Genomic DNA, 19,765 nt, shown 5'->3' on the forward strand with positions numbered 1-19,765 from the left:
TAGTGTTGCAGCTTCCACTTTTGCCCTCTCGGAACCCAGTCACCAGGTGAGGAAGCCTGGGCTAGCCTACGGGAGATGCCATGTGAGGAGAACTAAGGCACCCTGGTCAATACCCCCAGTCAACCGCCAGGCAGGTGAGTGAGGCCACCAGGGACCAGCCAGCTCAACACAAACATGTGTACACCCAGCTGATAGCACACCAGGTGGACGAGCAGGCCCACCTGAACCTGTCCAGAGAATCATAAGCATATCAATGGCTGTTTGTTGTTTCAAGTCACTACGGTTTTGGTTTTGTTTGAGACAGTCTTGCTCTGTTGCCCAGCCTGGAGTGCAGTGGTGCAATCTCGGCTCACTGCAACCTCCATCGCCTGGGTTCAAGCGATTCTCCTGCCTCAGTCTCCCAAGTAGCTGGGATTACAGGCATGTGCCACCACACCTGGCTAATTTTTGTGGGGTTTTTTATTTCTTATTTTATTTTTAGACAAGAGTCTCACTCTATCGCCCAGGCTGGAGCACAGTGGTGCAATCTCGGCTCACTGCAATCTCCGCCTCCACCACGTCCGGCTAATTTTTGTATTTTTAGTAGAGATGGGGTTTCAGCATGTTGCTCAGGCTGGTCTGAAATTCCTGACCTTGTGATCCACCCGCCCTGGCCTCCCAGAGTGCTGGGAATACAAGGCACGAGCCACTGCGCTCAACCATTTTTGTATTTTTAATAGAGACGGGGGTTTCACCATGTTGGCCAGGCTGGTCTCAAACTCCTGACCTCAAGTAACCCACCTGCCTTGGCCTCCCAAAGTGCCACCACAGTTTGAAGTGGTTTGCTATGTAGCAATGGATAACTGATGCCAAAGCCAAAGTCCTTACTAGGTTTTTACAAGACTTAGGTAATCCAGTTTCCACCTCTCAGGCAACTTCAACCCCTCTCACCATCGTTTATTCAACTCAAGCCACACAGGCGACAACTGTTCCTCCAACATACAAGGCCATCTCCATCTCAGGGCCTATCACATGGCTGACTCCCTTCTTAATTTAAATACCAGCTCAAATGCACCTTTTACAGAAGTCTTCCCTAAACTCTCTCTGGCCCTGCCCTTTCTCTATCACTTGCCCTATTTTATTTTTCTCCCTTGTTCTGCTGGCACCTAAAATTATATTTGTTCATTTGATAGTTTTTCTTACTGGCTTTGTCACCCCTACTAGAATATGAACTCCACAAGGAGAGGGGCTTCTGCCTACTTTGTTCACAGTTGCATCCAGTACTGGGAACAGATCTAGCACAAGGAAGGTGCTTGACAAATCTCTATTGACTGACTGCATTCCCAGAGTTCTCCATCCTCTGGGATCTACCCTCTAACACCCAGCACCTGATCTGGCCCTGTTTGCATCACACACTCTCAAATGCCACAGGCCTCCTTCTCAGAGCATAGCAAGGGACACTGGCGTGGCTCAGTCAGTGTCAGCTTCAGTTAGCATCTGTGGAATGACTGATTAAAGCCACTGGTTCCCAAACTTGAGCACACATGAAGTATCACCCAGAGCACTTGTTAAATACACACCTGCCTGGGTCCCACCCCTAGAGTCTGGGTTGGGAGCTGTGGAGTGGGGCCCCGAATTCTGCATGTTTTTCTTTTTTTTTCAAGGCTCCAGAAATGTCCTAGACATTTTTTTGGAGACAGTCTTGCTGTCATCCAGGCTCCAGTACAATACTGTGATCAGAGCTCACTGGAATCTCCAACTCTCAAGCTTATCCTCCAGCCTCAGCCTCCCAAATAGTTGGGACTATAGGTGTGTACCATCATACCTAGCTAAGTTTTTAAATTTCTGTAGACACAAGGTCTCACTATCTTGTCCAGCCTGGTCTCAAAGAGATCTTCTGGGTTCAAGAGATCTTCCCATCTCAGCCTCCCAAAGCCTGGGATTATAGGTGTGAACCACTGCACCTGGCCTGCGTTTTTAAAAGTATTCCTAATGAGGCCAGACGCAGTAGCTCACGCCTGTGATCCCAGCACTTTGGGAGGCCAAGGCAGGTGGATCACTTGAGGTCAGGAGTTTGAGACCAGCCTGGCCAACAGGGTAAAACACTGCCTCTACTAAAAATACAAAAATTAGCTGGGTATGGTGGCACACACCTTTAAACCCAGCTACTTGGGAGGCTGAGGCATGAGAATCACTTGAACCTGGGAGGCGGAGGTTACAGTGAGCCAAGATCACGCCACTACACTCCAGCCTGGGGGACAGAGCGAGACTCCCTCTCAAATAAGAAAAGACAAAAAAAGAAAAAGTATCCCTAATGAAAGCAGGTGATTCTCAGACCTCAACTGGAGGAAGGCTTGACTGTGCTTCTTGCCTTTACACCTGCACTGTGAGTGTCCTGAGCACCTGTTACACGTGTGCTGTGATTCCCACCCAAATCACTGCCTGAGCATGGGCGCATGTCTTCTAAGATTTCAGTATCCTAATGGGAACACTAGCATCACAACTTCACATTTACAAAGCCACTTTCATATTCAAATCTTTTTGCAAAGTTACCCACTCAGATAATAGTAATATAAAGATAAGTGGAAGAAGCAGATTGCAAAATAGTTTGTATGTATGTGTGTCTCTGTGTGAATACTGTAATTTTTATTTTGTTATCCTTTTAAACTACCACAAAAGGTTTGGAACAAGGCGTGGCATAAATAAATAAGTAAACAAATCCCTATGCCTGTAGCAAGGATATAATGGGTTTTTTTTGTTTGTTTTGTTTTGAGATGGAATCTCACTCTGTCGCCCAGGCTGAAGTGCAGTGGCACGATCTCGGCTCACTGCAACCTCTGCCTTCTGGGTCCAAGCGATTCTCCTCCCTCAGCCTCCTGAGTAGCTGGGATTACAGGCACGCACCACCACGCCCGGCTAATTTTTGTATTTTTAGTAGAGATGGGGTTTCACCATGTTGGTCAGGCTGGTCTCAAACTCCCGACCTTGTGATCCGCCTGCCTCGGCCTCCCAAAGTGCTGGGATTACAAGCATGAGCCACCAAGCCCAGCCGGATATAAAGGGTTTATCATGTGTACTTTCATTCATATTTCTTGCTTTTCTCCCCCTTTTTTCCATAAGTAATATGTTTAGTAGAGAAATTTGGAAAGCATAACAAACTGAAACAAATTCAAAATCACCTATAATTTTGTCCAACATTACCTCCCAAAAAAGAAAAAGAAAAAGAATTTTCATCTACTTCATTTGGCCTTTTCAACCACCTTGCGGGGTAGGTAGATTACTGGCTCCATTTTATGGATGAGGAGACTGAACCCCAGTAAGGTGGGTGATTTGCTACCATCATCACTCTGTGCATTGGGAGCATAGTGGGACCCAGGTCTCTAGACTCCTAGTCCATTGCTCTTTCCTCTGCACCTAGAGGACCGTTTTCCTGTGAGGACTGTCACTATTTCCTCCAGAGCACCCACCCTAACCCCTGTGCCTGGCTCTCTACTGTCTACTCCGACTCCCAGTAGTGAACTGATTTCCAAGCCTGCAGGGCCCAGAACCGAGAGGGCCTCAGGTGAGCACCAGGGAAGCCTCTGTCCATCACACCCAGACCTGCGTTCCCCTCCACCTCTCCTTGACCTTCAGAGCAAAGGTGCTCACTGGCCACAGTGATGTTGACATCCTGTCTCTGCTGACCAGCCAGGTTGGCCGCGTGGCAGGTGTAGACACCAGCATCACTTTCAGCAATACTGGTCAACACCAGTTCGTGGCCCTTCTGGTAGACCCTGCCATGGGTGGGCAGTCGGACTCCTGCGTGCTCCCACCACACACTGGGCTCTGGCAGACCCTTGGGGGGAAGGCAGGTAACACGCTCCTCGCTGCCCGCTGTAAACACCCGTGGCTCAAATAGAGGCATGTCTTCAATCTCTGCAAGGATATAAGTGGGAGGAATGGCCCGATTACTGTGGGTCCCAGGGTACATGATGTTCTCCCACAGCAAGCCTAGGCCCTTTTCCAGCACAAACCCTCCCCTGAAGCCCTCCGCATATCCTCCTCCTACCCCCAGCATCCGCTTCTTCCCCTGCCCTCCAAGCTGCTGAGTAAAAACAGGAGCCTAAATCTCTATGTGCCAAAAATGTTAAAGGCAGTCCCCACGTCAGCACCCCAGACCCAGAGACTCACCTGCTAGATGAAGTGTGGCCTCCAGGATGACAGGTGGGCCCCTCTGCCCCTGGCCGATGCAGCGGTAGACTCCTGCATTGCGTGGCCGGACCTGGGTCAGCAGCAGAGACCCGTTGGCAAATACTGTAGCTCTGCGAAGGTGTGGGGGGCTGCAGAGGGGAGAGTGCAATTTGGAGAAAGTGGCCAATAGGCCTACTTCTGGAAAGGAATGCAAGAGAACCCCTTTCCTGCAAAAGTTGGAAATGTAGTAAGGAATCGACCAGGAACAGAGCAGAAAGAAGGAAGTTGACACTCCACACTGGTGTGTGTGCCTGCATACACTTGCTCAGGTGTACGTGCAGGTGTGTGTTCCAACTACAAGAGATCAGCTCGGGAAGCGATGAGGCAAATGACAATGCAGGTGAGAGACAGACTGATATGGTTTGGCTGTGTCCCCACTCAAATCTCATCTTAAATTGTAGCTCCCATAATTCCCACGTGTTGTGGGAGGGACCCAGTGGGAGGTAATTGAATCACGGGGGTAAGTCTTTCCCGTGCTGTTCTCATGATCGTGAATAAGTCTCATGAGATCTGATGGTTTTAAAAAGAGGCGTTCCCCTGCACAAGCTCTCTCTCCTTTGCCTGCTGCCATCCATGTAATACATGACTTGGTCTTCCTTGCCTTCTGCCAAGATTATGAGGCTTGCCCAGCCATGTAGAACTGCAAGTCCAATTAAACCTCTTTCTTTTGTAAATTGCCCAGTCTTGGGTATGTCTTTATCAGCAGCATTAAAATGGTCTAATACACAGAGTAACCACCATGTGCAACTCTCAAGACAGGGGAGCCACCATCCTACAGGGCCACACTGATAGGGCACCCAGCTCCAGAGTCAGATACCCCTCAGCCATACCAGGCAGGCTACTGATGATGTCCTCAGAGCTGAAGCCAAGTGGCATCCAAGTCCCTAGCCTAGGAAGCCACACCCCCAAGGACCATGGTCATGTCTGATACTACAAAGGTGTTCTATGCTCTCCTAGGGTCCAGGCAAGAATAGAAGTCCCTGCAGTGGGGCTGGAACCTTCTAGAGGTATTTGCTTCCTCCAAAAAGTGTGTTTGTGTGTGTGTGTGTGTGTGTGTGTGTGTGTGTGTGTGTGATGTCTTTGCCATACTGGATCATGCTATCTAGACTGTGACCACCTGACTACCAGGTCTCTTGTGTCTCTCTCATCCCTGGGGTCTCTACCCTTCCATCCCAGACGACCCATGTAGGCAGTGGGGAGAGAGAAGTAGAACCACCACTAGCTCAGAGGGCCTTTGTGCACACTGGAAAACAGCTCTTCCCAGAGACTCTTCCCTGTGTTAGACTCATCTTATAAAAGCAAAACATTCAACTGTGTCTGTTGGAAATTTGAAATAACACATGTCCAAATCTGTGATGTCTGTGATATGAACCGCACCCCCTTCTAGAGAACGCATGTGTGTGGTACATGATACTGGAATGCCCCCGGCCAGATGCCTTACCGACTGCGGTTAGTGACGGGAGTCTCATCCTCAAAGAGCCACTGCAGGCTCGGGGGTGGCTGGGCTGAGAACTGGCAATGGAACATGGCCTCCTCATTCCTTGCTACTATCACGTCCTGGGGTGCTAGCACCACCCTGGCAAAGCTTTCATCTGGAGAGGGAAAGATGGGGGAGCAGGCAGGCTGGGTGGTGAGGCCCTCCTGTACTTACCTCATCCCTTCTGCCCCCAACCCAGGCTCACCAGCAATGCTCAAGGTGAAGTTCTGACTGCTGCAGGCCTGGCCAAAAGCATTGTGGGCGCAGCAGGAATAGAGCCCACTATGCTCAGGACCAGCTGGCCGGAGCATCAGGTTCCGCTCCTTGCTGCTGACTGTGTTGTTGCTCTGACCATCAGAAAGGGGAGTCCCATCTCGGAACCACTGGTAGGTGGGCCTGCAGGGCAGACACAGTCAGCAGTCGGGGGCAGGGGTACTCACTGGCCAGTGGAGAGGATACAGAATCAGAGAGTCAGGGCTAGACCTTTCAGTTTATACATGGAGAAATGGGCACTGGGGAGGGGAAGGGACTTGCATAAGGGCACACAGTAATTCTGATTCAGGGACAGAATCAAGTTGAGATTAGATCTCTCAGCTCTACATACAATGTGGCCCACTCTTCAGGTCACCAGGGGCCGGTGTAGGGCAATATCTCGGGGGAGGCGGGGTGAAGAACACTGTGGTGATGGAAGGAGTGGTCACAGAATGGAGCGAGATAACATCTGCATAGAGTCCAGGATTTGGGGAGACATCCCTGCCGGAATAACCCTCTCCCATTCCCACTTCCTTGACTCCTTACCGAGGGTGCCCATCAATGTGACAACGAAGTGTGACCTGGGTCTGTGGCTGGATCTCAGCTTCTGAGGCTGGATGTTTCAGGACCACAGGACCTGCCTCAATCCCTGTAGCAGAGGCCATGGTTGCAGTGAGGGGCAGAGCAGAGCAAGGGCGGGAAGGCAGAGGGCAAGGAGGACAAGCAGGAAGCCGTGGAACCTCGAGGCTCTGTGCCAACAGACACAAGGAAGCCCTGGAGGCTGAGGCTGGGGCTACAGGTACCAGATACTAAGTGCCTGCCTGGTCCCTGGCAGGTCAAGTCTGACACTTGGCCAAGGGCTCAGCCACCCTTTCCATTTGCACAAGCATGCAACAGATAAATGGGCCTCAGACTTGAAGGAAAAAATTTTTGGAAAAATGTAACTTTTAATTTCCTCTTATCCACATGAGCAAAAAGGGCTGATGATAAACGCATTCTGCCTGCCCCACTTAACTGGAAATGGGAGAAGCTGAAGCAAGGGAGGGGTCCTCCAGGCCTCAGACATTGAGGGTCTGACAAGGGGACTGGGCACAGCCCCCCGGCTCTCACATTTGATGTTGAAGGAGGCATTGGCACTGCGGGCTTCTTCTCCAGTGACATCATCCCGAGCCACACACTGGAAGGTGCCAGAGTCCTGCAGCCGGTCCACAGCCGCAAAGCTCAGGCTACTGCCCTGGGTGAAACGCCGTTCCGTGTCCTGGACAGGCGCCCCATCGAGCAGCCAGTACACATGTACCAGGCCCGGAGCCTCGACCTCACAGCGAAGCAGTGCCCGGCGCCCCTGCAGTGCATCCTGGGAGGACGGCTGCTTGATGAAGACGATGGCTGCCTGGGTACCTGTAGATGCGGACAGAGGAGAGGCAGGGTCAGGGGGAGCTAGCCTCTGTTCTAACACAGGCCACCCTGTGCATAGGAGGAAAGGGACTGTGTACACAGGAGGCATCCAATAAGTCCAGGTGTGAAAGATCATGATGCCACAATTGCAAGAGTCCCCTGAAAAATTTTTCTTTTTCTTTTTGAGATTTCTTTTTCTTTTTTCACTCGTCACCCAGGCTGGAATGTGGTAGGGCGATCTCAGCTCACTGCAACCTCCACCTCCTGGGTTCAAGTGATTCTTCTGCCTCAGTCTCCCAGGTAGCTGGGATTACAGGCATGAGCCACCATACCCAGCTAATTTTTGTATTTTTAGTAAAGACAGGGTTTCACCATGTTGGCCAGGCTGGTCTTGAACCCCTGACCTCAGGTGATCTGCCCACCTCAGCTTCCCAAAGTGCTGGGATTATAGGCGTGAGCCACATTAGCCTCTCCTCAAAAGGTCTCAAGACTAGAGGGGCACACAGAACACAGTTACAGTCACATAAATGCCAAATGAATGGGGTGGGCAGGCAGTAGTGACTCTGGAGCACGAAGGAAGAAGGGATCCCTGAGGGCTGGCTGCACAGGGAGGCTTCCCAGCAAAAGAGAGCCTGGGCCTGCAGGGTCAGAACACAGGTTTTGATGGCAGGCTGAGGAGCCAGGGACATTGCAGGTCACTTTCCCCTAATCCAGAATCAGGAGGTTTAGTAAAGTTAAATCATGACCCAAACAGCACCCTGGAAAGATGGCTTCATTCACGCCCCTTGACAGTGCCAACATCAGAGGTGGCCAGACGGGATGCTTTGAATCTCACCCACAAATGCTCTGCAGCCCAACGTTCCCCAGACGCTTCTTTGAAAAAACCCACCCCATCACTGGAGAAGCCAGTATTCTCTAGAAACCTGGGCTGCTGCCAAAGACAAGCCATTCTGTGTCCTGTTTTTTGGTTTGTTTTTTTTTTTTTTTTTTGAGACTGAGTCTCGCTCTGTCAGCCAGGTTGGAGTGCAGTGGCGAGATCTTGGCTCACTGCAAGCTTCGCCTCCCGGGTTCACGCCATTCTCCTGCCTCAGCCTCCCGAGTAGCTGGGACTATAGGCACCCGCCACCACGCCCGGCTAATTTTTTGTATTTTTAGTAGAGACAGGGTTTCACCGTGTTAGCCAGGACGGTCTCAATCTCCTGACCTCGTGATCCGCCCGCCTTGGCCTCCCAAAGGGCTGGGATTACAGGTGTGAGCCACCGCGCCCAGCCCCATGTCTTGTTCTTTATCCCTAAGAATCCATCTGTGGCCAAGGTCAGCTTCTCTGTGGTTCCAGAGTTCCACTTAAGGCCATTCCCCTTCCTGTACTATTATAGTTCAGCTCTGGCCATAGGGTCCCTGCAACCAAAGGTGGAACCGCAGTCAGTGGGAACAAAGGAAAGAGGAAGAAGCCTACACTGCATGGCAGATGGGTTTAGGGAGGCGGAGGGCAGAGCCAGGCAGGTGGGTGGCATGGTTACGGCGGCAGCAGGAGCAACACACTGGGCTTTGTTCTTAGCCCGCGTGGGTGCCTTGCAGAGGCCTGGAGCCACTGGGCCTTGAACACAGAAGAGGACTCCCCGATCCCACCCCCCAGAAGAAGAAACGGGCCACCTGGAACTGCTACATGAAGCAGCAGGCTCTGCCTTGAGCCAAACTGGCTGGGCAAGTGCAGAAAGGTACTAACGGGGTCTTTTCCATCCCTTCCCAAACCACTGGAAACTAATCCAAGTCCCCGGAGATGGGGTTCTGTTCTTTATGGAATGAGAATCAGTCTTCTCATAAAGTCAGTGTCAAGACAATTCCAGGATCCCCCATCCTGGGTCCAGATGAGGGGCTGCCCCTCGTGTTGGTCCATCTCCCAATGAGCTCATAAGTGCCAGCCCGCATCTCCTGACACAAAACCCAGTCATGGAGCTGGAAGCAGCTCAGAGCAGCCAACTCTGTGCTCTTCCCAGCTCCGCCCAGAGACTCAGAAACAACCCTCGAAGCATCTGATCCTACAATGAGGAGTCACATTCCCCACTGCCAGGTAGTGAAGTGGACACACCTCTTGCAGACAATGCCAGGCACACAAAGGCACCCAGCAAGCACTGCCTGAACTGAAGTGACCTCAAAGGAAGCGTGGGGCAAGAACTGATGCACAGAGTACTTCTGGAGCACCTCTCATGACGCAGATGAGCAGAATCAGACTGAGTCCCCAGTGGGCCTCTGCAAATGTGACTCACCAAAATCCTAGGACTTTTTTTTTTTTTTTTTTTTTTTTTTTTTTGAGACGGTGTCTTACTTACTCTGCTACCCAGGCTGGAGTGCAGTGGCGCAATCTTGGCTCACTGCAACCTCCACCTCCTGGATTTAGCGATTTTCATGCCTTAGCCTCCCGAGTAGCTGGGATTACAGGTACACGTCACCACGCCTGGCTAAGTTTTGTATTTTTTGTGGAGACAGGGTTTCACCATGTTGGCCAGGCTAGTCTTGAACTCCTGACCGCAAGTGATCCACCCACCTTGGCCTCCTAAAGTGCTGGGATTACAGACTGCCTGCCAAAATCCTAGGACCTTTGACCCAGAATTCCAGGAGGCTTGTCAAAGACCAAAGAGAGATCATCTGCCCTCGAAGAGTGGGCAAGTCCCCACCTTCCCCGCTCAGTTCCTGCAGACATGGTGGGGAGCCAGGAGTCTCACACACATGCAGTAGCAGTTAAGGGGCTGAATCAGACAGGCTGGGCTCAGATCCTGACCTGTTACATTCAGTGTGTCTGACACCTTGGATAACTAACACAGACTGTGTCTCAGCTTCCTCTGCCTCTCTCACAAGGCTGTCATGAGTTGTAAACCTGGAAACACATGAAGTGCCTTGCAAAGGGTTCACCTTCAGTAAATGGCAGCTACTGTTAATATTCTTATGATCACCCTTCCTGCTCAAGGACTCAACTTATAAGAAGATTAGAAAGCTCTCCATTTGCCAAGTGCCAGGACCACTCCCAGACCCTGGACAGGGGAGGAGCCGCCACAGCAGAGAAGTCTAAAGGGAATAAGCAGGTGGTGGGTGGGATAGAGGGGAAGGGGACCTGGGTTTGCAGGAACCACAGACCACCTACCATAGAAACCCAAGCTGGGAGAAGAGACAGCGTGACTCAGAGACCCCAGCTCAGCCTTGGCCACCCCCAGCTCAGCCTCTAGCACCCACTCCTGGGGCTGGGACTGGGCTGCTCCATAGCTGTGGTGAGAGATGCTGCATTCCCAGACTGCCACTCAGAGCCCCCTGCGCCCCAACGACTGGGCCTGGGAAACATCAAAGCCGGCCCGAGGGGGCCTCTGTCCTGACGTCAGCTCACAGCAGGTCCTGGTTAGTGCTTGGCTGGGACAGACTTTAGATGTTTCTTTTTTCTTTTCTTTTTTTGGGGCGGGGGGGGTGGAGAGGGACAGAGTTTTCATTCTTGTTGCCCGGCTGCAGTACAGTGGCATGATCTCAGCTCATGGCAACCTCTGTTTCCCCGGTTCAAGCGATTCTCCTGCCTCAGCCTCCCGACTAGCTGGGATTACAGGCATGCGCCACCACGCCCAGCTAATTTTGTATTTTTAGTAGAGGCTGGGTTTCTCCATGTTGGTCAGGCTGGTCTCCAACTCCCGACCTCAGGTGATCCGCCCACCTCGGCTCCCAAAGTGCTAGGATTACAGGTGTGAGCCATCCCGCCCGGTAGATGTTTCAAAAGGCAGAAAATGCAGCTCCCAGGCCTGCTCGAAGCCCCTGGCCCCTGCTATAAGCACCTCAACCATAAGGCTCCTTATTCAGGTTAGCCCAGTGCTGTGGCACCCATGTTTGCTCAGAAGATAGCCTGTGGTGTGCCCAGCCTGGCCATCTGCCCAGCTTGCAGGAGGGGACGTTGGTCTGCTGTTTGTTGTTGGGCTATTTTTGAGATAGGGTCTCACTCTGTTGCCCAGGCTGGTGTACAGTGGTGCAATCACGGCTGACTGCAGCCTTGACCTACAGGGCTCAAGCGATCCTCCTACCTCGGCCTCCAAAGTGCTGGGCTTACAGGCATGAGCCACACTGTGCCCGGCTTTGGTCCACTGTTTTGTTTTGGGTAAGCAGACAAAGGAGCCCTGGCAGAAAGGTCAGACTCCAAGAAAGGAGCTGGGACGCAAGGGACTCTACTTGTGCTTTGTCAGAAGCTTTGCTGATAACAAGAAATGGAGGATAGCAATGACAGAGAAGAAGGCAGGCATTTCGGGATGGAGGTGGTACCTGCCCCAAGGTGATGTAGTCACCAGCACATTCCTGTCCCCTCCCCTTGACCCGAGTATGCCCCCAGAACTGTGGTCTGGGAAAGGCCCTGGGCTTCCCAAGGCTACCTCCTCTTTCGCCACCAGGCTATGCCATGCAACCCCCTCCACTGCACACAAGCCCCCATGGAGATGCAGGCCACATGACCCCGGAGGCAGCCAGCTACATGTGCAGCTTTGCTGCTGACAAAGAGCCCTGCCTCCGCTGCTCACTAGTGACGCTACCTTATTGTGGCCTCTGCACGCTTCTTCTTTGCCGTGAAATGGGGACAGTGGGCCCCACCATCCCGCCTGAGTGAGGGCTAACAGGTTCACATTCGCAAAGCCCACACATGGCACAAAACACAGAGGGTGCTGCTTCCCCGGTAGGAGCCTGCGGCACCGGGCTCAGCAGGCAAGAAGCCCTCAACAACGACAGGCAGGCAGGGCCATCTGCCCACACCAGGCGCCGACCCCAACAAAGCTGGAGCTGCAAACACCCAATAAGGACATTTTCCAAGCCATTTCCTTGGCTCCCTAACAGCCATCTATATGCAGACACTCACTTTGCCTGCGTCTCCTGCGCCTGCCCTCCACCCCCACCCCCGCCAGCATCTGGTCTGGTGCCCACCCTCCGTGTTGCTCTCTGGGCTCGGGCCCAGCCAGCCCATGTGTGTATATGTGTGTGTGTATACACATACATATGTGTAAACACAATTGTTACAGAGAGCAGAGAGCAGCAGGAAGTTTTTCCTAAGCACTCCCACTCTTAAGTAATTTTGGCTGCTTCAATCCAAGGATCCATCTGGGCCACTCAGCTACCCATCTCTCAGGAGCTAGAACTCCTGGTTTAGGAAAAACACCCCCAGGACCTATATAGGCTCCAGAATCTGCCACACATCACTGTTCGATTCTATCAATCAACTTCTCTCTCTCATTAAAGAAAATGCCATCTGGCCGGGCACGGTGACTCACGCCTGCAATCCCAGCATTTTGGGAGGCCAAGGAGGGCGGGTCACGGGATCAGGAGTTTGAGCTTGGCCAACATGGTGAAAGAAAATGCCATCCTTCACATGTCTCAGGACAAGGGTGAGATAGAAAGACTCTGGCTGAGTAAGGAGCTTGATGCTACCAGCCCAGAAGTCCTCCAGGAGTGTGCTCCACAGAGGCATGGGGATTTTGCATGGTGGAGCATGACTCTGTGAGTAATTGCAGGATCTCCCACATCCAAAGTCAACCAGCCATACACATTTCTGACTCTTCCACACCAGCACCACACTAAAGACTCAGTCCTTTGGCCGGGTGCGGTGGCTTTAGCCTGTAATCCCAACATTTTGGGAGGCCAAGGCAGGTGGATCACCCAAGGTCAGGAGTTCGAGACCAGCCTGGCCAACATGGTGAAACCTCATCTCTACTAAAAATTAGCTGGGCATGGTGGCGCATGCCTGTAATCCCAGCTACTTGGGAGGCTGAGGCAGGAGAATCGCTTGAACCAGGGAGACAGAGGTTGCAGTGAGCTGAGATCACGCCACTGAACTCCAGCCTGGGTGACAGAGCAAGATCCATCTCAAAAAAAAAAGACTCAGTCCCTGGCTCCACAGCCCAGGCCCCTGTAGGGGATATCCTGAATGCCAGATGGCCCCTAGAGTCCAGGCCAAGGTGGGTGGCTCCTGTAGGGCATACATAGACCCCCAAGGGAGACGTTTGCCAGCTTCCCAGTGTAGGGAGACAGCGCCAGGCCACAGGCCAGGAGAAGCAGCCCTCAACCTGAGAAGCATAAGTGTTCCAGGGGAGGAGCAGCCCCGGGGCTCCCTGACCCACAGAGGACAAACTTTCTCTCACGTCCCCACCACTTGGAAACTCTGAAGGCCAAACCAGAGGGCCCAGGATGCCTCCCCATCCCCAGAATAGCTTACCTAATCCTCCCCCAGGGCCCAGTGCACTGTACCGCAGACCTCATACCTTGAAGATCTGAATGATACTCTTGACTGCTCTTGAGCCACCCCAAAGGTGTGTGGCCCATTTTTTTCCTTTTTGAAATAGGGTCTCACTCTGTCACCCCACACTGCAAAATGCAGTGGTACAATCATGGCTCACTGCAGCCTCAACCTCCCAGGCCCAAGCAATTCTCCCACCTCAGCTCCTGAGCAGCTGGGGCCACAGGCATGTGCCACCATGCCCAGCTAATTTTCAAATTTCTTTTGCAGAACTGGGGTCCCCCTAGGTTGCCCACGCTGGTACTGAACTCCTGGGCTGAAGTGATCCTCCTGCCTCAGCCTCCCAAAGTGCTGGGATTACAGGTATGAGCCACCACCACGCCTGGCCACATTTGTAATGTTTTGAAGAACAGTCTCAATCACTGCAGGAATGTCACTTGAATGAACAGTAAGTCCAGTCATCTCCCTTTCACTCACATTGGCAGAAACACAAAATGTTGCAGGGGTATTTGTGACTCTGAGGATTTAGAATGTCTCCCCCGACTACTACCAGTACACCGTATGCGGTTTCAGTGCAAGCAATCCAGACTGTCTGATGGTGGGCCCAGAGCATAAGGGTTCAGAGGTCGCTGAAGATGGACAAGCTGACTCCAAGACCCAGTGAGCTGCAGAGCATAAAATTCTGCTTCACTTCTGTCTTCCCAGGGTCTATAAGAGGCCCTAGGTTCACCAACAGCAGCCCTCCAAAATCCATCCCGGCCCTTGCCCTAAGCAGGGCAAGAGGGAGCACAGCCAAGGACCTTGCTGAGTTTTCCTGTCCTGGGACTTAATATCAGTATCTGGAGAGGTTCCCACATCCAGATTAGAGATACAGAACAGGATCACCAAGGACTGGGGCAGAAACAATTTAGCAGGCCGGCTCTTAGATCTCGGATGAAAACCGAAACTCAGACTTGCCTGTCCCACTCCCAGGAGGCCCTGGAGGGGGCAGATTAATCTCTAACGGCAGGAGTAAGGCCTTGGGTCCAGCATCATGTGGTGGTATCCAAGCATGGAGAGACAAAAATGCCAGCCAGCTGAGTCAGGCACAGCGCCTGTAATCCCAGCAGCTTGGGAGGATGGGGCAAGAGGATCCCTTGAGGCCAGGAGTTCGGACTGAGCAACATAGTCAAAAAAAAAAAAAAAAAAAGGCCAGAAACATGGCACATGGCGTAAGGTGCTCCCCAGCCAGGGGTCACCATCAGCCCCTGGCCCCCGCCTGTTTTCTTCTGGGGGTGGAAGAGTTGTACCCTGTACATGCCTCTTGCCCTTAGTGACCCTTAAATGGCTGTGGAGTCTCTTAGGAAGTAGCAATGAAGGCCGGGCGCGGTGGCTCAAGCCTGTAATCCCAGCACTTTGGGAGGCCGAGACGGGCGGATCACGAGGTCAGGAGATCGAGACCATCCTGGCTAACATGGTGAAACCCCATCTCTACTAAAAATACAAAAAAAAAACTAGCCGGGCGAGGTGGCGGGCGCCTGTAGTCCCAGCTACTCCGGAGGCTGAGGCAGGAGAATGGCGTGGACCCGGGAGGCGGAGCTTGCAGTGAGCTGAGATCCGGCCACTGCACTCCAGCCCGGGCAACAGAGCAAGACTCCGTCTCAAAAAAAAAAAAAAAAAAGGAAGTAGCAATGAATGAAAAACGCAGCTGGAGTGAGGTGGAGGGATGAGATGAAAGGAACATATGTTAGGGAAACCTGGGTTCTGGTTTGATACAGTCACTAATCAGGGTGATCCTGGCCAATCACTACTTCCTCCCAGGCAATCCTATCTGTAAAAGTACAGAAATGAAAGCACGCAACTGAACAGTCACCAAGACCTAACACTGGACTGGCTGCAATGAATCGCAGAAGTAGTTACAGAAACAGGGGCCCATTCCCCAGAATCTCCCCCACCATCCGCACAGCCAAGCCTCAGAGCCCACTTAGTAAACGCAGCACCAGGCCTGGGAGGGATTAAGAGTGACCTAACAAACAGCAGATGTGTGGGATCTGAGGCACCTGGGGGCTGCAAACAGGGATTCAGCATCATTCTGATGAGCTGCTCTGTTCCTCGGCTCAGTCCTGCGCAGCCTCTCCAGGAGACCTGCCTTTGCCATCTCCTTCCTTGGCCACACACTTGCACTGAAATCTCATTGCCTGGGATACCCTGACACTCTTGCCTCTGCTGTGACTGAGAGCTTTATCCCCCAAGCTAGTAAGCTGGAGGGAAGGGTAGACATTTGTGCCCAGTGTGAGACATCTGTGCCCCTCTGGTGCCTGGGATATGCAGTAAATACCCTGAGAGCATGTGTGGGGGAATGAAGTCACTCAAGTGTTCATCTGACCTGAAATATTGTCCTACATCTACATTTATCCATCTTGGCCAACTTAATTTTACTCTCTCAGTCTCAGTTTTCTCACTTGGAAAATGGTAGCCTTGAAACCAATTTTAGTAATGCTTTATCAGCCTACAGTCCCTCCCTATGATATTTAAATGAAATTCACATTAAGTATAGACGCACAAAAGTCTGCCTATTTTTCAAGAAAGTTAAAAACCCCAGAAATTCTAAGGAACTGTGGAACCCAAGATTCAAAAGCCCTCAGACTAAGGCGATCCCTTCCAAAGGTGAATGCAGGGAGGAGGACTTGGAACAGAATTGCCAAGGGGAACCACAAGTTCAGCACCCTCCATGCCTGGGAACGGATCTGGCCCCAAATCCATTCTTGGCCCCGAGAGGAGAGAGACAGACAGCAGCCAGCTGTCTCCTGAAGATGCCAGTGAGGAGCCTGCAGAAATAATATACATCCCAGGGAAGGCAACAGGGCTGCTGGAACAGGAGACTGGGAAATATGCCATGAGCTCAGCCTCAGGAAGACCTCTGTGGTGCTCAGCCAGTGCTCCCAGTGATCCAAGAGGACAAGGAGTCCAGCCTCTGATCACCCAGGGAAGATGGGAAGAGATTTGCTGTGGGCTCCACAGCCATTCATTGGAGGGGTTCAGACCTAGAGAGCTCCCAGGTCTCTGACTCCCAGGGGTTCCAATGTGCAGGATCCCTCAGAGTCCACCATGGAGAACGGTGCCAGGGTGGAGCCTGGGAGCCGGCTTCCCACGGTCCTTCCCACAGAGGCAGGGGGTGAACTAGACAGGCCAGGACCACTCACTACCTTGGACTTGTTGTGGCCTAATTTTTTTTTTTTTTTTTTTTTTTTTTTGAGACGGAGTCTTGCTCTGCGGCCCGGGCTGGAGTGCAGTGGCCGGATCTCAGCTCACTGCAAGCTCCGCCTCCCGGGTTTCCGCCATTCTCCTGCCTCAGCCTCCCGAGTAGCTGGGACTACAGGCGCCCGCCACCTCGCCCGGCTAGTTTTTTTGTATTTTTAGTAGAGACAGGGTTTCACCGTGTTAGCCAGGATGGTCTCGATCTCCTGACCTTGTGATCCGCCCGTCTCGGCCTCCCAAAGTGCTGGGATTACAGGCTTGAGCCACCGCGCCCGGCCTGTTTAATTATTAATTTTCAAAACAGGCTCAGAAAACTCTGATAAATTCCAATTTACGATCCTTTTTCACCCATTTCTGTCTCCCGCCTGGGAGACCAATAATCCAGGCTGAGAAGCACAGCCTGCAGATCTGGCCAGAGTGGCCATGGCAGTTCACCCCAAATTCCTGGTGGCAGGGAGGATGCCCTTTACACCCTGCCTGCACCCAACCCTGCCTCATCCACCCTACCCTTGGGGATAGGTGGCCTCAATCCCATACAGTAAGGAAAATCTTCTCTGGCTTCTAAGAAGTTAAAATAGCCTGGTTGTGGTGGCTCATACCTGTAATCTCAACACTTTGGGAAGCCGAGAGAGAATGATCGCTTGAGCCCAGGAATTCGAGACCAGCCTGGGCAACATGATGAAACCCCATCTCTACAAAAAATAAGCCAAATGTGGTGGCACCCACCTGTCATCCCAGCTACTTGGGAGGCGGAAGTGAGAGGATGGCTGGAACCCGGGAGGTAGAGGTTGCAGTGAGCCAAGATCATGTCACTGCAGCCTGGGTGACAGAGCAAGACCCTATCTCAAAAAAAATATATATATATAGAGAGAGAGAGAGAGAGAGCGCGCGCGCGCGCGAGAGAGAAGTTAAAATATTCCTTAAACCTGCTCTGTCCAATATGATAGCCCTAGTGACATGAGGCTATTTAAATGTATTTTTTATTTTTTCAAAACAGTCTCACTCTGTCACCCAGGCAGATTATACAGTGGCACAATCTCAGCTCACTGCAACCTCTGCCTCCTGAGTTGAAGCGATTCTCCTGCCTCAGCCCCGAGTGGCTGGGATTACAGGTGCTCGCCACCACACCCAGCTAATTTTTATATTTTTAGTAGAGATGGGGTTTCACCATGTTGGCCAGACTGGTCTCGAACTCCCGACCTCAGGTGATTCACCCACCTCAGCCTCCCAAAGTACTGGGATTACAGGCATGAGCCAATGTGCCCAGCCTAAATTTAATTTAAATGAAATAAAATTGAAAATTCATTTCCTCAGTAACACTAGCCACACGTCCAGTGCTCAGGGGCCATAGGTGGCTGGTGACTGCTGTACTGAATCACAGAGAGAAACAGTTCCATCCTCAAAAAAAAAAAAAAAAGGTCCATCTGACCACCTGCTTCTGGCTGCCCTGGTTCCTCTGACTGCCCACTTCTCGCCAGAGCCTGTGTGCAGACACACTGCCTTTTTCTTCTTCTTTTAATTCATAGGATTCTGACTGATAGAGGACACATTTCTTTCTTTTCTTTTTTCTTTTTTTTTTTTTTTTGATGGAGTTTTGCTCTTGTTGCCCAGGCTGGAGTGCAATGGCATGATCTTGGCTCACTGCAACCTCCACCTCCCGGGTTCAAGCAACTCTCCTGCCTCAGCCTCCTCAGTAGCTGGGATTACAGGTGCCTGCCACCACGCCTGGCTAATTTTTTGTATTTTTAGTAGAGAGAGGGTTTCGCCAGGTTGGCTGGTCCCAAACTCCTGACCTCAGGTGATCTGCCCGCCTTGGGGTCCCAAAGTGCTCTGCCTCCCCCCTAGTGAAGAGACTGGGACTGGCCTGAACCACCACGTCTGGCCTAGAGGACACATTTCTGATCCAGAGAACCCTCAACACCATCAGCCTCATTTTACAGACAAGGAAACTGGAGTCAAGGATGCCCCAGTAAATGGCAGGCTCAGGAGCCGCCCCGGGTCTGTCTGACTCCCAAGTCTGCCTTCTTTCTGTGATGCCGCACTGGCTGCTTCTCATTTCACTCATTAATTCCCTGGTACCCGCATTCCCTCCACAACCAATCTATTGTGTTTCACATGAGTCCTTTTGTTTGCATGTGCTCTTGTAAAATGCAATTGGTGTTCCATCAGCAGGTGGAACTTACTCATGTTAACAGTCCTGCAAGATCTCTCACCTGCTCCCTACTCATTGTTCATACTCAGCACTATGTTTTGAGGATCCTTCTCTGTGGCCTTCTCCTACATCCTGCTCTTCTCCCCAATAAATTTACGTATTGGGCTTTTCTGGGGGAGACGCAAATGAATGCTCTTTTAAACAGGTGACTGAACAGAGCTGTCCACAGTTGAAGTCTAGGGCAGGTGCAGTGGCTCACGCCTGACAGTAATCCCAGCACTTTGGGAGGCTGAAGTGGGCAGATCACCTCAGTTCAGGAGTTTGAGACCAGCCTGGACAACATGGTGAAACCCCGTCTCTACTAAAAATACAAAAATTAGCCAGGTGTAGTGTCAGGCGCCTATAATCCCAGCTACTCAGGAGGCTGAGGCACGAGAATCGCTTGAACCCGGGAGACGAAGGTTGCAGTGAGCCAAGGTCGCACCACTGCACTCCAGCCTGGGCGATACAGTGAGGCTGAGTCTCAAAAAATAAATAAATACACAATTACAAACAAATAAAAACACAGTTGAAGTCTACAGCCTCTTCTCTGCATGCCCTAGCACCCAGCCTACTCACCCTCGTCTGTTTTCCACCACTCCTCTGGGTATCCTCAGAACCTGGTCACATGCACATGTATCCATATGCGCACACACACACACACACACACACACACACACACACAAAACCAGCTTTTCTTGGCCTTCTTCCTCCTCCACTCAAGCCCAAAAAGTGACTAGAGGCTGGACCTCGGCTGGTTTCA

General features: G+C 51.8%; 1 protein-coding gene across 1 annotated transcript in view; it reads right to left on the reverse strand.

Annotated features, from left to right (window-relative positions):
- The window catches only part of PTK7 (protein tyrosine kinase 7 (inactive)), an 84,525-nt gene that overhangs the window by 25,098 nt on the left and 39,662 nt on the right, over positions 1-19,765 (reverse strand). Inside the window, exons 2-7 of the mRNA XM_023212860.1 lie at positions 7,049-7,336; positions 6,485-6,587; positions 5,892-6,082; positions 5,651-5,801; positions 4,150-4,298; positions 3,628-3,894 (exon numbers count right to left, since the gene is read on the reverse strand). Coding sequence (XP_023068628.1) covers positions 3,628-3,894; positions 4,150-4,298; positions 5,651-5,801; positions 5,892-6,082; positions 6,485-6,587; positions 7,049-7,336 — 1,149 coding nt within the window. The remainder of the gene's footprint in view (positions 1-3,627; positions 3,895-4,149; positions 4,299-5,650; positions 5,802-5,891; positions 6,083-6,484; positions 6,588-7,048; positions 7,337-19,765) is intronic.

This window comes from Piliocolobus tephrosceles, chromosome 5, assembly GCF_002776525.5.
Source record: "Piliocolobus tephrosceles isolate RC106 chromosome 5, ASM277652v3, whole genome shotgun sequence".
Lineage (NCBI taxonomy): Eukaryota > Metazoa > Chordata > Mammalia > Primates > Cercopithecidae > Piliocolobus > Piliocolobus tephrosceles.